Source organism: Rhipicephalus microplus, chromosome 4, assembly GCF_043290135.1.
Source record: "Rhipicephalus microplus isolate Deutch F79 chromosome 4, USDA_Rmic, whole genome shotgun sequence".
Taxonomy (NCBI): domain Eukaryota; kingdom Metazoa; phylum Arthropoda; class Arachnida; order Ixodida; family Ixodidae; genus Rhipicephalus; species Rhipicephalus microplus.
Window position 1 is genome coordinate 172,206,430 of NC_134703.1, and position 15,937 is coordinate 172,222,366.

A 15,937-nucleotide genomic window follows, 5' to 3' on the forward strand; every position below is an offset into this window, starting at 1 on the left:
GTGTTGGTTTCGCACTGCTCACACTCGTGCTACACAACCTGTAAACAGGCAGACTTGTGGGCAAATTTCTTCTGCTGAAGTTATAGGACTTCAACTACAATGAAGATGTTTGTTCCTGGCCTGGAGTTAGCTGGTCTGTAGAAGCAAAAATCACGAAGCAGCCGCAAAGCTTCCAGCTATAAAGAAATGTGTGAAGTGAAACAGACTTCGACAGCGTTCTTCCGGACAAGGTTTATTAACAGTTTAGTTCAGATTACAGACACAACTTGTATTTTGTACAAATCAATTTTGTAAAAAATTAGAGCAGAAACATAACGAAGTTGTGGTATGAATCCCTTTTACAAGTATTAGAAACAACGTTTTAAACTTGATTGTGGTGTCTGGGCATATCTGTGAAAAATCTAATTGTGAGCCGGACGAAACAATGTTTGCTCAGTAACAATTATGAATTAAAAATAGGTTCTTTTTAAAATACAAAAAAGTACTATTTCATACTAAGATATCTAAGACTCCGCTCGAGAGTCTCTTTAGTAACCATTTCAAACCAGTAACAAGGTTTTCAAGTCGGGGCGAAGTGCTGATGTTTTTACATGTTCTTCGTCTTCGTCGGTGTCTTTTGTCTCATTTTCTTCAAGCACTCTGATAAAGATTATTTAAACGCAAGCAAACGTGAGACATGTGCATAGCTGAGAATTCACAGTAATAAAAGCGTCTCAAGGCATAGTGCGTATAGAAGTGTTGCTTCTTAAAACTCTATCAAGTAAAATGACATTTGCGAGGCCCCCTGGTGCGCAGAAGCGTAATGTGCTTAACTTCTTTCTGAAAAGTAAACAAGCGGGTGAGTTTGCCTACGTTCACGTGATTAGGAACAATCAAGTGTAGCGCTCTAAAGCACGGCATAGTAGCTCGAGACACGAGCTCTTCTATCACTGCGCCGATGTACGTAATGTAAGGGGCAACTAGCCTAAGGTCACGTCCACTGGTCAATTATCCTTCGCGTGAGCTAACGTAAGTGCCAGTAGTAGCAGAGATGGCTAAAGAGGTATTGGTCCGCCACTCCTGCTAGTGCACTTGATACAAGAAGAAAAAAGGCTGAATTTGTGCACCACGCTAATGTTACCACTGTGCTTTCATTTTAAAACCTGGGCCGACATGCCGTTCCAGAATTTTCGCTATTCACGGAAATTCATCGAAATGCAGTTTTACCAACTACTCATGCTGAACCACCCTTCTGTGTTTCCGTATGTAAGTGTGTTCTGTATTAAAGAGACTGTATTCCTCAATCATTAATTAGGGAAAATAACAAAGCCGGGTGTCTCCAAAAGCCCACCGGCAATCGACGAATTTCGTTCCGCACCCCCAAACACGTCGGCGCATCTGCTCGTGCACGCGCGGCCAGCGTCAGCATCGCAGCGTCCTCTGTTACTTTGACTGGTCCTCGCGCGTTATGTCGATCACGTGGTTCGCATCGCCGTCGACAACTACAACGTCACGTTCGTCGCGTTACATTACGCTGGCACCCTACTTTTCTACGTCGTGCTTGTTCTACAGTCTCTAAGTGGACGAAATCTCCCATGGCACATGTGTGCGTGTGCTTGCAGATCTTCCTGATGTCGAACGACCCAATCTTTGACACTTTGCGTCGCTGTCCCACTCTCGCATTGTCACTGGTTACACCACTACATGCTACGATTCTTCAGACGTAGTGTGATGCAGGTTACTCTAAATTTGCAGCCGTTGTGTAGCCGGTAACATCCTGCGAGAGCAAGAAAAAGAAGTTATAAGTCATACTTGTGGGGCGTCTAGGCCCAAGATGGCTTTCAACGCAAAAATGATACAGTCTAGCCAAGCGTCGGTGACCTTTCGATACTCAGGGTCGATTTTCACGGAGGCGGCATGGCGGGTGTCTTACGGTCAATCAAGAAGAAGAGGATCTTTACTAAACAATTTGCCAAATTACCACGTACAACACATGGTTGAAACTTACCAGGATCTATTTCTTAGTAGCGTAAAGCCCATTCATGCTCAAAACTTACTGCCAAGTCGGCCTTCAGATGGGGGTGGGGGGTACATCATGCTGGGGAACACATAACACTAGCACATAACACATTAGACAACTTGTGCGAAATACCGCAAGATTTACACAGGTATACTGTGGACATCTTCACGTCATTTACGATGGCAAACGCCCAGCACATCCCTCAATCTGCCACTGCATGCGCAGAGAGCTTCTCTGTAGGCTGCCACAGTGCACCTCGTCTGTAGGGCTGATCGTCAAATTTGATCATTGATACTTGACGCTCTCTTCATCAATGCACGTCTAACTCCGCGACAACTGTATTCAAACAGTGTGGCTCCGTGTTTCACGAGTATTGATCATGCTTTCCCATCAGTGAAGTAACTGTTGAGCATAAACCCTAGGCGCATTCCGCACTTTCAACGTTTTCGGGAATAGTGAACAAGAAAATTTGCGGATTCCCCTTCATAAACTTTCCGACTCTAGGAGAAGTTCGCATGTATAATTACTGACACGTTGCGAAAAAACCAAGCAAACTGCACCTGTAAACAATAACGCTAGTTTTTTTTGCTGCTATATCCGGATGTCCCTTAGAAGTGAGGCAGCTTGGGCTAGTTGGTATGGTATGACGATAGTTATAGCGCGAAAACAGAACGACGATACAGTGTCCTTCATGTCCTTCTTGTCTCTGTGTCGTCGTTTTGTTCTTGTGCTATAACTATCGTCATCCGGATGTCGTTGATATTTCCCTGATATATTGTTTGCATAACTTTTCAAAGCTTCCTATCAAGATTACTTAATTGCATATATTGCGGCCAGATGGCCCACTCAAAGCGGGAGAGCAGAACATTGTGATTAATAAGGCACAACAACAGCAACATGTGCAGTTGTGAGCCATCGTTTACCTGCTTTATTAAACCAGACACGCTAGCTTTTATACACTCCTCATCGTACAGTGTGTGTACGTCAAAACGGAACGTCACTTTTTAACACCAAAGTGGCATTGCACTCTCTGGCTATATTCTTATTTCCTTTCCTCTTATGGCAATATAGTGCACAATAAACACGCAATACCCTTAATGAAGACAAGTCTGACTTTCGTGTTCTACGTATTCCTAACACAGAGGGACCAGCCATGTTTTTTTATTTATAACGAGTGCTCAGCCTGAGCGCGTACTGTCCCACAAATCTGAGTAGTAACGGCACTGTCTTTAATGTAAGTGTGCGAGTGAAAGTTGTGGTGACATGACGTGAGCTGTATAGACGTGAAATATTATTTAGCCCTAATTTTTCGCGTTTCAACGACGCGTATAGTGTACATAAAAATATATGCGCCATAGGTCGTATCAATTCCAAATCACGCCAGTTTTATTACGGTGTGCGAATCGAGCATCCGATCTGATGAGCGCACCGATAACATCCCAGAAGGCACAAATATTGAGAAAACGTGGTCTGTACTGAATGGTAAGACACGCGATAGCTTTATCTAGTCCAGCACGGTTATTACAGAAGTGTGGTTCGTTGGGCACTTGGTTGAAAATTCGTAAATGAACAAAGAAACAGTGCAAGAAGAGACTTACGAGTAAAAGAAACACACAGGAGGAGTCGTCTGTTGTGTGTTCCTTCGCTTGTGCCACGCTTCTTCTCACGATGGTTTTCCTATTTACAAACGTTCATTATATGCGTCCACAAGGACACGTGTCCGTAGTGATAGAACTTATGACACACCCCTCACCTTGTCGCGCACGTCATGTGATAGGGGCGACCTGCGCGGTCGCGTGATGGGCTGTTCAGGGTCCGGGCGCACCGCTTCCATCGTCGACGAGCTGGCCCTGCTCACAGGCTCGTGCGGCGGCTTCCTCTGCTGGCCTCCGAAGGAGGCCGGCGGGGGCACCGGTGGGACCCAGTCGTCCTCGTCCTCGGTGCCCGAGGCCTCGGAGGGCACAGCAGCGGCGGCGACGGCCGCACTTTCGGCACCCTTAGCCACAGCCGGGGCCTGCCTGGAGCCGACCCTGGATAGCGAGCCGCTCCTGTTGGAAGCCGCTGACCGCTTTGAGGCCTGCGACCTGACCGAGGAGCCGCTTGCGCGGCGGGAACAGCCTGCGAGTGCAAAAACAATTCATTTGAGATTCACCCGCCTTTTTTATAGAAGGTGAGAAGTAATGCACAATTATGATCGTCATCATCATCCGTCTGTACTAGTGCGATGTAGTATGACGGGCTGTCCCAATGATCTTCAGTTTGGTGTATACTGGGCGAGCTCATTTCATATTTTTCCTCAAACTACCTAATTTTGTCATTGTATATGGTCCTCTGCCTGCCATTACTGCCATTCCCTTCCCTCGGCAACCATTTTGTTGCTATAACTGTCCCGTGGTTGCATGACCTACACTTTACGTGGCCAGGCCAGGTTCAATTTTCGCGGCAGCTTGGGCTAGTTGGTATGGCATGACGATAGTTATAGCGCGAGAAGCAAATGACGACACAGAGACAAGAAGGACATGAAGGACACGAGCGCTCGTGTAGTCGCGTCCTTCTTGTCTCTGTGTCGTCATTTTGTTGTCGTGCTATAACTATCGTCTTTTTTTGCGTTTGACATCAGCTACGATATCTGGCTCCTGTCTGTTCCTGTTGATATGCCCGGGGAGGGGTTGAGGCTGCCACCCAGGATCCGGCGAAGGACGAATCTTGCGACGCGTCTCACGAACAAGTAGAAGATGCATTTAATTTACATATTTGCAAGAGAAGTACATTGCAGCGAGAGCGTACTGACGCGCCTTTGCATCACAAGGGCCCAGAGCGCACTCGAGACGAGCGGGCCAGCGAAGTCCAGAAAGAGAGAGAGAGCCCAGCGAACTCCCGACACGCTCCTTTTATAGCCGTCCGTGCCCGCGCTAGACGCTGACTGCGTACAGCAGGCCTGCCGATGCGCGTTCCTCGCAGCGCGCCAAGAGATTTCTCGCGTTCCTGTGGAACGCGGAGAGCGTATGGCAGGTACGCCGATGAGCGTCCCTTGCATGCCGGTTCCTTGTATTGCCAGTTATGACACTGTATCGTTAGCGTCATCCTCCAATCTCCTAATGGTGTTTCGATCATTTTACATTGAACTGGACGCTGAGCGGCCCCTCCCCTACTCCCAGCTTTTTCTCTAGCCATTTTCGTATCCTCCATGTTTTAGCTCAATATAATGGAACTGCAAGTGTGAAGTGGTTGTACACTTTCGTTCCAGATTTCCTGTCAATACTTTAAAGTGCCTTCCAAGTGCACTTCAGCCCAATCGTACAGCAATCAGCCCAATCGTACTCTTCGGCAAATTCATTTTTTAAAGACGATAGTCTTTCTTGGGGGCCTTCGACGCAAAAATTTTTGTCTGTCTGTCTGTTTGTCTGTCTGTCTGTCTGTCTGTCTGTCTGTCTGTCTGTCTGTCTGTCTGTCTGTCTGTCTGTCTGTCTGTCTGGCTGGCTGGCTGGCTGTAAATTTGTCTGTTTTTCCACTCTTACCGGCATCGGGTACTTGAAATGCCCGACCCCAACCGCAGCACCCACTAATGTTGCTCAAGGTTGAGCGTTCATGCTTGTGCAATTGTCAACTAAAAAGCAATTATTGCGCATGCCTGGGGCACCATAACAACACGCATATATTTCGCATATGCATCTATTACTAGAAAACGCACACATAAGTAACTTTAAGGACCGTAGCGCTCATCACGCTGCGCTTACCATGCAACGCTTGCACGGAACGGTGTTTCCAACGCTTCACTAAGACGAGGTGGTGGTGGCACCTACCCATCGCCTCGCGTTCTACTGCTTATCTCCTCTGAGACAGGCGCGCTCGGCCACGCGTTTTGTTTTCCAAAAGAAACTGCCAGATGGCGCTCTTGTCTCACGTGTGACGTGACTTGACGCGCTCGTTCGCCTCCGCTGCATGCTCGAGACACTCTAACGCAGCACCTCCGGAATACCATTCACCGATTTTCTTGCACAGAACATCAAATAAATGTTTTGTTCACTCTCTCCACAGCAAGACTATCGTCTTTCGCCGACATTTGCAGATTACATGCAGATACGGCGCCAATGTTTTGTGATTTGTTTCTCGTGTGAGTAGTTGTTGCCTAATTGAAAGAAATTGGAAACAACAGGTGACAATAACCATGAGCTACAACGAAAACTTGCAGACAATGAAACCAAGAAATGTATAGGGGACGTTAGCTGTGCAGGCTTAGCTGAATAGTGGTAATTATGTTACATAAGTGAAGAAAGTAATGTTGACACTAACACAGCTTCTCGCCGGCAAGGGCCAATGCACCAACCATTGTATAACGCACTCTATGCTCTACAAAAGTGAGGTACGCCGGCGGTGTATACGGGAGGACCACCACCTCTGTGCTACTCCTTTAATAATGCTGCACATCCCTCCAGCATAGTCAGATGAAATGTTGCTCCACAATTTGCTTAATCAGCAATTAAAAGAACAATATAACGTTTATACGATTTTGTTCAGTATTTTATTATAGACGAGACCCATTCACATTGTGGATAAGAGGAACACCCTAAAGAGACAATCTGTTACCTTTAAAAGTTTTCTGTATTTATTTACAAATTACTGCCACAAGAAATGAATTCAGAAATTTCTTAATGTAGTTGAGAACTTCCACGGTACTACGCTCCCAGAATCTACCAATTTCAATGCATGAATCCTCTACAGCATTTGCAGGTGCCCACAAATTGATTCGGAGAGCTGCAGAGGTAGTTACTCATCGTTGCGGCGTGCCATTAAAAAGAGTAGTGCCACGGTCCGCGCATGCGCGATATAACTAACCAGCTCACCTCGCTCTCCAACGCATCCGGATATGGGTTGCCGAACACTACAATTATTGAGTTTGGTACCTTTAACGTTCACGGGTTCAGTGTGTAGATGCCGTTTCCAAAGCGCTATGTGCGTGCGTCTGCAAGCGGTGGAGCATTCGCGCGCTGCATGCAAGCTAATCTATCCCGACGTTTTTGAAAGCTATATTATTAACTGCTTCAATAACCGTAGCATATTTCCTTCTGATGACGCGTTTTCGACAACACTCTCTGTCGCAAAAAAGTGAAAGCGGCATAGTGAACTTTTGATTGATTGATATGTGGGGTTTAACGTCCCAAAACCACTATAAGATTATGAGAGACGCCGTAGTGGAGGGCTCCGGAAATTTAGACCACCTGGGGTTCTTTGACGTGCACCCAAATCTGAGCACACGGGCCTACAACCATGGTGAACTTTTAGAGCTCAATAAAGCATTCGGAAGAACTTAATAATAAAAAGTCATCGAGGAGTCCTAAAACACCTTTACGTTTACAAGTATTTATTAAGAGCAAACATGCGCATAGGATCACACAATAATTAAAGCGTACTGAAGTATGTATTTTACTAATAAATGAACAAACTAAGTAATTAGCAAAAGTAACAAATTATTTCGAACAGTAATGGCTAGAGTTTACGAGAAACTACTGAAGATAAAAATTCCACAATAACCCTGGTCATAACAAACTAAGATAATTAAGGAGCTTACTGACATTTAGTGGGGAAGGGTAAATAAAAGCTCAATACAAAGTTGAACACTCGCCGCAAGCATAACGCTTGCGTTTAGGTATGCCGCTGCATAAAGCGCGAGCACGCTGTAGCCTACAAATCATAATTTATCTTTTATTCTTTCTTCACACAAAACAAACGCTCATCTGCATTCGCTCTACGGAGCAGGAATCGCTTGCTAGGGATGCCACGCACGCGCAGATTACGGCTGTATTTTTCCGCAAGTGTGCTTCGCCGATCATCGGCCACCGGTCTAGTGCTCCAAATTTTTTAGTGGGAAACTGTACAACATGCTTTCTGTACTTTCTTTAAAAAATATGCTTAAAAAAGCTATTCCACCATCTTTCCCAGTTTTTTTTTTTTTGAAAACGATAGCACAATTAAACTACGGCTCCATGCACACACTCAAGTGAAGGGTGGTGTTGCACCGATCACTCCATGTTTGTTGTCATATAATCACGCTGATGTTGCAAGTTCGCCTTTGCTAGGACTCGCAGAAAGCACTGCCGAAATGGTGCCGGAAAGTGGCCACCTCTATGTGGTTGCAGTTAACACCCACAGACTATTATCGGCCGTTACTTGATGGTGTGTCAAAGTGAGTTTGTATACAGAGCAGCAAAGTCTACCTGCACAGGCATTCGCAACCACAAAACTCATTGTGACTTGAGTCCCCAAATTTTATGAATACTCAAAGCTGCATTCATTGTGCCATATTCCTCGTTTATATTGTACTATATACATTGTTTATTGTTCAAAAGTTTAATCAGATGATATTTTTTGTTACCTAGTAATAAAATCAATCTTTTACTTACTAAAAAACAAGAAATATAACGAGTACAAGCATTCGCTAAATTATAAAAATTATTACTGAGAGCTGGTCATGCATGACGCCTTTTTAGGGATGAATATTCGAGCTGTTCTAGGTATCAAATCGCCTAGTCGAATTTGGTATCTCCAAAAGTATACCCATGTTGCGTTTCGCCTAGTCAGGCAACTTTCAGCAGATCAAAATTACACCACCTTCCACAGAAGGAAACCAGAAGTAGCATGCGAAAAAGCGCAGGGGTTAATTTAACTTCCGTTCATCACGGGCACCTCACCCGATTTTAGCGCATCCTTGTAAGTGGAGCACATCTTGAATTCATTATGGTTTCCATTGCTGCTACTCGTGCCGAACGCTTATTGGAGCACGCCAAGCGGCAGCACGTGCGTTTATAACGCGTCTGCAGATGATCATTCCCCGACGCCATGAAGTGATTGCTGAATGAGTGTAAGGGCGAGAAGCGTCTGCCTCTCACACAACCACTTACGCAGGTCCAAACCAAGGAGGATTAAAAGCATTTTTTGTTTAATCCTCCTTGGTCCGAACGTGCTATCATATGCCAGCGCGTTATGCCTGAGAGACAACGCATTCGTTATTTAAGTTTGAGTTTGAACTTTATTGAGACAGTCATATTCTAGGTTAGGGGCTAAAAGGAGATAAGATCACCTGAGAAAAGCCCCCCTATGCCTACATTGCTCAGGGGTGGAAAACCGCGGCACACGTGCAAATATAAATAAAAAGAAAGTAGGTCAAAAAACAAGCATACAGACAACCAAACACAGAAAGTAAAGTAGATACATTGAGCACACACTAACAATATTGCGTGGCATGAAAATGTTTATATGAGCCCCGATTATCAATACTACAAAACAGTATAAAACAAATAACAGGAAAAATTTATAAAAAGCTGCAACTGCACAATATAATTGGAAGATTACAAGCTGAACAAAAAGTAATTCAACATTTTTCACGGATGTGGTATGTCAAAAAGTTGTCTTGAATCATTTTGGTGATTTGTCGGTTCTCATTTACGCAATCTGGCATTAAGTAGGTGACAATTTGAGCACCATATTTAATTCGAAACATAGGCGCCTAAAGCCGATTGTGCTTTAGGTGATATTTTAATTGGGCATATGATGAAGATGGGGACAAGATTCATGTGTCGTATTAAATTTGATTGTTCATATCTATGGCAAGATTGAGTGGGAATAACTGATTAATTCTCAGTTTATTAACGCCACAGAGTTAAAGGGTTCGTTTCGGAGAAATTCCGGGGTCAGTGTCGGTTCCATTGGTTGGGAGTGAAAAATCATCAGTTTTGCGTGACCGAAAAACTGAGAAATTTTTTGTGACTCAAAAACAGAGAAATATGCAAATAAAATAAATAGTAAAAAAATTCTGTGTCTCTAAGTGGAAATTGATTGCGGGTTCTTTCGTGCCAAGCGGCTCTTCCAACACAAAGCCACGCTTTTACTTATGAATACAGTTAAAATATTTTACACTGCTTGGAAATGCAATGAAAATAACTTTCATGCTTTACACACTCATCCTGTATATATGATTCACAATACAACATGAAATATTGTTGTATTAATGCTTGGCACAAGTGTACATCGTCATAGGGCGTCCGAACATGAGAATATCATAAAGACTTCAGAGCTCAAAGCCCAATTAAATTGACACACCCGCTGCTGCACTCTTAGGGCAACGTAGTAGGTGCATAGCAAGTTCGAAAATATTTCATACACTAAGTCTTTGAGGTACGCACTAGGACTAGAATATCGCTATCGTGTTCGACTCCTAATGGTTAAGGTTCCCCTAATTTTTAACCTTGAAAAAGCATGGCGCTGTGTTGTCATTTCGCTTAAGATTTGCGATGAAACTAACAGGTCTTTTTTTGTAAAATAATAATCTAACGAATTTCGTTTGAGTAGTGGTACCGAAGATTAGCAGACTGCATTGCAATTGAAAGTGAAAAAGGGCATATTATAACTGCAGTTTAAACCATTTAGGCACCAAGGAGCTGTTATTACACCGCATTAGGATTAACCTGCACAAATCTGCATGGATCTTGTTTATGCGAAGTGTCTATAGGTCATATTTTTTTAAGCACAACACCTGTAAATTTATAACTAGGAATCCGTCAAATTGAGCAGTATCGAAATCTCATACAGGCATCATTGTCATGAGCATTGTTTCTCCTTTTCAAAATAGTACAATTAATTTTTTACAATAGGCTGTACTCAATTCATATGCTCAGTGTGATAGTTAAATTACTCATCTATTAGACACAGTTCAAAGTTGACGTAGATGTTTGTCTGAAAAAAAAGTACTCGTGTCTTCTGCATAGAGAAATATGCTGGCAGCTCTTTGTATGTCCGCAATACCATTTATGTAAATAATAAATAATAATGATCCGATAATGGAACCTTGGGAAGTGCAATATTTTTTCCCGCTGAGATTGAGAACAGTGGCCAATTACACCTGCGAACTGTCCTCTGTAGAATAAGCAACTGCGTATTAAATTGAGTACGATGCTTTTATTATCGCAGTAAGAAAGCTTTTGAAACAAAATGAAAGGCTTTATGGAATCGAACACCTGTGTCGAAGTCTAAAAGTAATGCAACATTATATTGTTTATTATCTATATTACTTAGTAATAATGCTTTAATATCCGAGAGTGACATTTCGGTTGATTCCGTTTCAAAGAAACCAAATTGTTGCCTTGCTAGCATTGATCACGAAGAAACTTTGTTTCTTCTGATTGTATAGAGAATTCTAAAGCTTCAAAAAATAAAGAGGCACAAAAATAGGCCGGTAGTTATTCAAGTCATCGTGATAGCCACCTTTGCGGATGTCTACCACCTTAGCTATCCTAATGGCACCAGGAAAGAAAAATAACCAGAGGCGAAAGCTTCATTGCAGATATGCTGCAGTGGGCCACACAGAGATTTGGCGACATGTTCATTTTGTTTCAACCTTGATGTCACCATAACAGGCAGTACTATTTTTATTTATTGACTTCAGGTACGTAATAGTTTTAATTGACTACAAAGGTGAAAACAATAGAGTTCACAGAGGAAGAAGAATTGAATTTTCGGTAGTCATTTGCTGCATATTTTCTCTGAGCTGCTGCACTTAAATTTAAGAAACGTATATTAGCTACCTTCTCTAATCTCAACACCGTCAATCGCTAGGACTGACGGAATGCAACCTTATCTTCCTTCTATTAAAGAACGTAGCTCAATCCAAGCTTTTCTAGGATCGCAAGGAACCTCTGCGAATCATGCCTGATAACACTGAATGCGCGCTTTCTTCAAATCAGAGTTTAGTTTGTTGCGGGCTTTTTACATTCATCTAACCTAGATATGTCCGTTATTCTAATGAAGACATGGTGTAGTTTATCCTATTTTCTCATTATGTTGTACAGGTCTATGTCAATCTATGGTTTTTGAGACTTTCCGTGCTTTTTATAGTATGGTAGTGAAAAAGTCGCATCATAACGGCTCTTGACATGTTGCAGGAATAGATCATACGATGTTTTAGGGCTGCGCTAACTGTAACCAATATTCCCGTCGATCTTTTTGTGGCAACCACTGCGCACAAACTTGCACAGACTGTCTCGTCACTGGTTAGCCTCGCGTGACACGGCCACATGCTGCAACACGCTTCCGATAAGAGACCCCACCACCGCAGATTTACCGGAGGCTTACATCACCACTGGGGGCTATAAAACTCTAGCTGCCAAACCCGGTCCCATCTATTGCTTCTCAGACCATTCGAGCACAGCTTCAGCACGCTCGCCTCTATGCTGCTATCATGGTAATAAAGAGTGCTTGTGTTTTATGTGGGGTGAATAATTCTATCGACACGGCGTTTTACACTTTCAATACTAGCCAAAACTTTTACAATGCATTTACAATAAAAGAGAGATGTGTACGAGGATCATTGTAAACGCTTTTGTTTTTAGGGGCGAAGCTCCTTATGGCGTGGCTTGTGCGTTCCTCGTAGTACGTAACCACCAGTGGCACATACCCGAAATAACATTCGACCTCCAAGGTGATGCCGGTGAGAGATTTCTTCTGTGCGCTGTTTAACAATAAATAATAGTGCTCAATGTACATGCCAATGGCTGCTAATGAGGAATGAGAGACAAGAGCATTCGGCTTTTAGTCAACGCGCACGCTGCGATTCCCATTAGCAGCCATTGGCATGTACATTGAGCACTATCGGACAAGAAAGGGTTGCTACACTATACTCGCTGGGTGTAACCTCCTTAGTTTTAGAAAGGTTTAGCGAGCATTGAGCCGCAGGGCCATGAATACAATGAACTAGTATATACCATGAATGAATTTGAGGTGGTTAAAGGGGGAAGCAGATACGAAGCGCAAGCCGTAAGAAATTAAAAACTGAATCCTCCTGTCTCTCATTTCACATTAGCAGCCACTGGCATGTACATTGAGCACTATCTGACAGGAAAAGGTTGCTACGGTATACTCGCTCGGCGTAACCTCCTTGGTTTAAGAAAGGTTTAGCGAGCATTGGGCCGCAGTGCCAATAATACAGTGAACTAGTATATACCATGAACTCAAGGTGGTTGAAGGTGGGAAGTAGACCCGAAGCGCAAGCCGTAAGAAAGTGTGCATGTGCCACCTCTCGTTTAGTCCTTGGAATGTCCACTGAATGGCGGTGCTTCTATATGGGGAATATATGATAAAAAGATACGAGATGGTGGGACTTGGAGTGTTGAATATATGGACGAACGGACACACAAACAGATGCATGGATGGACGCGTGAAAGGACGCAGGGGCGGATGCATGAACGAACGCAGGGACGGGCGCACGAACAGACGCATGAACGGTCACACAGACGGACGCATGGATGGACGAATGCTTCGCCCCACTCTCCATTATTCACTCCGTAGATATGCTGCCATTTTTTTAGCTGCAGGAAAAAACATAACATTAACAAGTGATCACTCCAACCATCTTTACCACACCAGCACTGCCCCGCCATGGTGTTCTAGTTGATTAGGTACTCGGCTGCTGACCCGCAGGTCACGGGATCAAATCCCGGCTGTGGTGGCTGTATTTCCGATGGAGGCGGAAATCCTGTAGGCCCATGTGCTCAGATTTGTGTGCACGTTAAAGAATCCTAGGTGGTCCGAATTTAAGGAGCCCTCCACTCGTCTCTCATAACCATGTAGTGGTTTCGGGACATTAAACCCCACATATCAATCAATCAGCGCACCAGGACTGACGTGGCTACTATCCTTATTTATACATAAGTATAGCAGAGTATTATTTTTGTTGTTATTTTACTTGGCAAACTTATTAGGTTTCTACAGAAATATAATTCAATTACATATAAAAATTGTCTACTTTGAGGAGTGAAAAGTGACAAATCGTTGCTGAATTTACCAACAAACACAGTATTAAAATTTCTCATGGACGCATATTGAAACATCGAATTTATAAAAGCACTGATGGGGTCGATATACTGTGACACTCAGGGACATTACAAATGTAAGCGAATGAAGTCATAATGTGTGCTGACGCAAGAAAATTTGTGAAGCACAGCATATGAACCTTCTTTTTGTATATATAACGACACACCATTACCCCTTCAATTTGGTCTATGCAAGCTTTCACACTAGTGCCTTTAAATAAACACAGCATGCTACGTGCAGGACCAACAAGTCTCAGTTAAGGGCGAAAACTCGAACGTTTATTCTAAAGAATTAATCAGTACATCAGTTTGCTTGTTTTTCGTACTACGTATGTTTAAATTAAAGACCAAAATTCTGTCCAATTTCTTAAAAGAAGAACCCTCCACAAAAGAGTTCAAAGTTTTTGTGTCTTGATATATGACTTCTTGGAAGATAGTCATTGTAGAAGAAAACTGGCAGTATAAATAAAGTAAGTGATAGACGAAACAACAGATGATTGCTGGGAGACTATATGGGGAGGAAGCTACAGCGTCTTACCCAGCCCCTTACACAGGCTGAAACGACAAATGATTGCTGGGATACTATAACGTGAAGAAGCCACAGCGTCTTACCCAGCCCCTTACAGAGGCTGAAACGCTCTAGCGCGTGAGCATGTTCTGGCAGTTCTTGCCGGCTCTTTCGCCTGCGCAGTAAGTCTGGTGACGTGTACACCAGATTTCTCTCGGCTATAAGCTGCTCCGCATATAAAAATAAGGGCTGTTGATACAGCCCGGATGTGTACACCACGAATTCAACAAATACAGATTCCAAAACGAGACTACGAAGCACTATGAGGACGTCGTAGCAGAATGAGTAGTTTCCGCCATGCTTCTGATTAACCACCTCCAAGAGCGTTGCGTTAAAAGGCTCTTAACAAAGGCGTCGCAACAAGTACAAAACTTCAATGCGCCGCCAATTTTTTTACTTGAAGCGGCTTTGTCAGATGGCCTTCAGTATAGAACAATCCAACGTAAGCGAAGCGAAGCATGGAAACGAAAGCAAAAAGTCATTAGGACCCGGGAAAAAAATGGTCAATCGATATATGTTTTAGATGTTCGAGTTGAGACTTGTTAAGATTGATTATGGCGCCAGCGTTAGTTAGATTTCCGGCAGTAATGATTGGACCGGAGGGCTGCAGACAGTGGCTATACCACCACAACGACCATGTCGTTAGCCGTTCACTGAAGGGCCTCTCTTTATAGACACCATCACGCAAGCGCACGAAATTGCTAATTTACGAAGTCGATGGCTTTCTCTGGGGACGATTTGTGTAGTGGCTTCCGCCTGCGGTGATTGCAGCTGCATAATGCGAATGCAACGCACAATAAGTGTCCCCATCAACGCTAAGAATAAATCTGTGCAATACCTCGAGTCTGAAAAGCCGAAAGGCTGGCTCCTGGACCATAATTAGCACTTCTGCAGACTGAAATGCTGACCACAGAAAATTGAAGCAAGAAAGCAATACTTCACTTCCCTTGCATTGGCTATTATTGTAACACTAGAGTTTGGTTAGCCAGTGAAACAACCGATGGTCCAATGAATAAACTGTCAAGCGCGAGCTGTCCCACGGGCGATTTCGAGAGCCATTGAGTCAATACTGCACCAAATTAACGAACCACCCCCACTTGTGTTGAAACGTCGATGGCTATTGCGTGACAGAAACGAAAACAGTGTGAAGGTACAAACGTTGAGAAGCGATGACAACGTGGACACAGTTTTGCTGCACAGCAACTTAAAAAGCAAACATCCATTCATAGTTACTTCTAAGCAATTTTTTGAAATTTGTTACCAAAAATAACAGATGCATGAGTACCTTAAGGCGTAATAGTATTATTTTATTTATGATAATGTGGAAGGGAGATAAATAATTTCGACAGATTTCGCGCAACTTGCGAATCAACGTTATGAAAGGCATGTGGAAAAACGGGGGCTCTTTTATAATTAGCTAGGCTCGATGAAGCTAAGAATATGTACCCACTTCGTACGCACAGACATCTAATCAACACTCGCATATGTTTTATTTAACTAGTATTTTGC

General features: G+C 43.4%; 1 protein-coding gene across 1 annotated transcript in view; it reads right to left on the minus strand.

The window, feature by feature from the left end:
- Positions 1-224: 224 nt before the first annotated feature.
- Positions 225-15,937, minus strand: part of LOC142814450 (uncharacterized) — a 107,287-nt gene continuing 91,574 nt past the window's right edge. The window contains exons 5-6 of the mRNA XM_075893209.1: positions 3,753-4,117; positions 225-1,756 (exon numbers count right to left, since the gene is read on the minus strand). Of these exons, the coding sequence (XP_075749324.1) occupies positions 1,718-1,756; positions 3,753-4,117 (404 nt within the window). The 3' untranslated portion in view covers positions 225-1,717. The remainder of the gene's footprint in view (positions 1,757-3,752; positions 4,118-15,937) is intronic.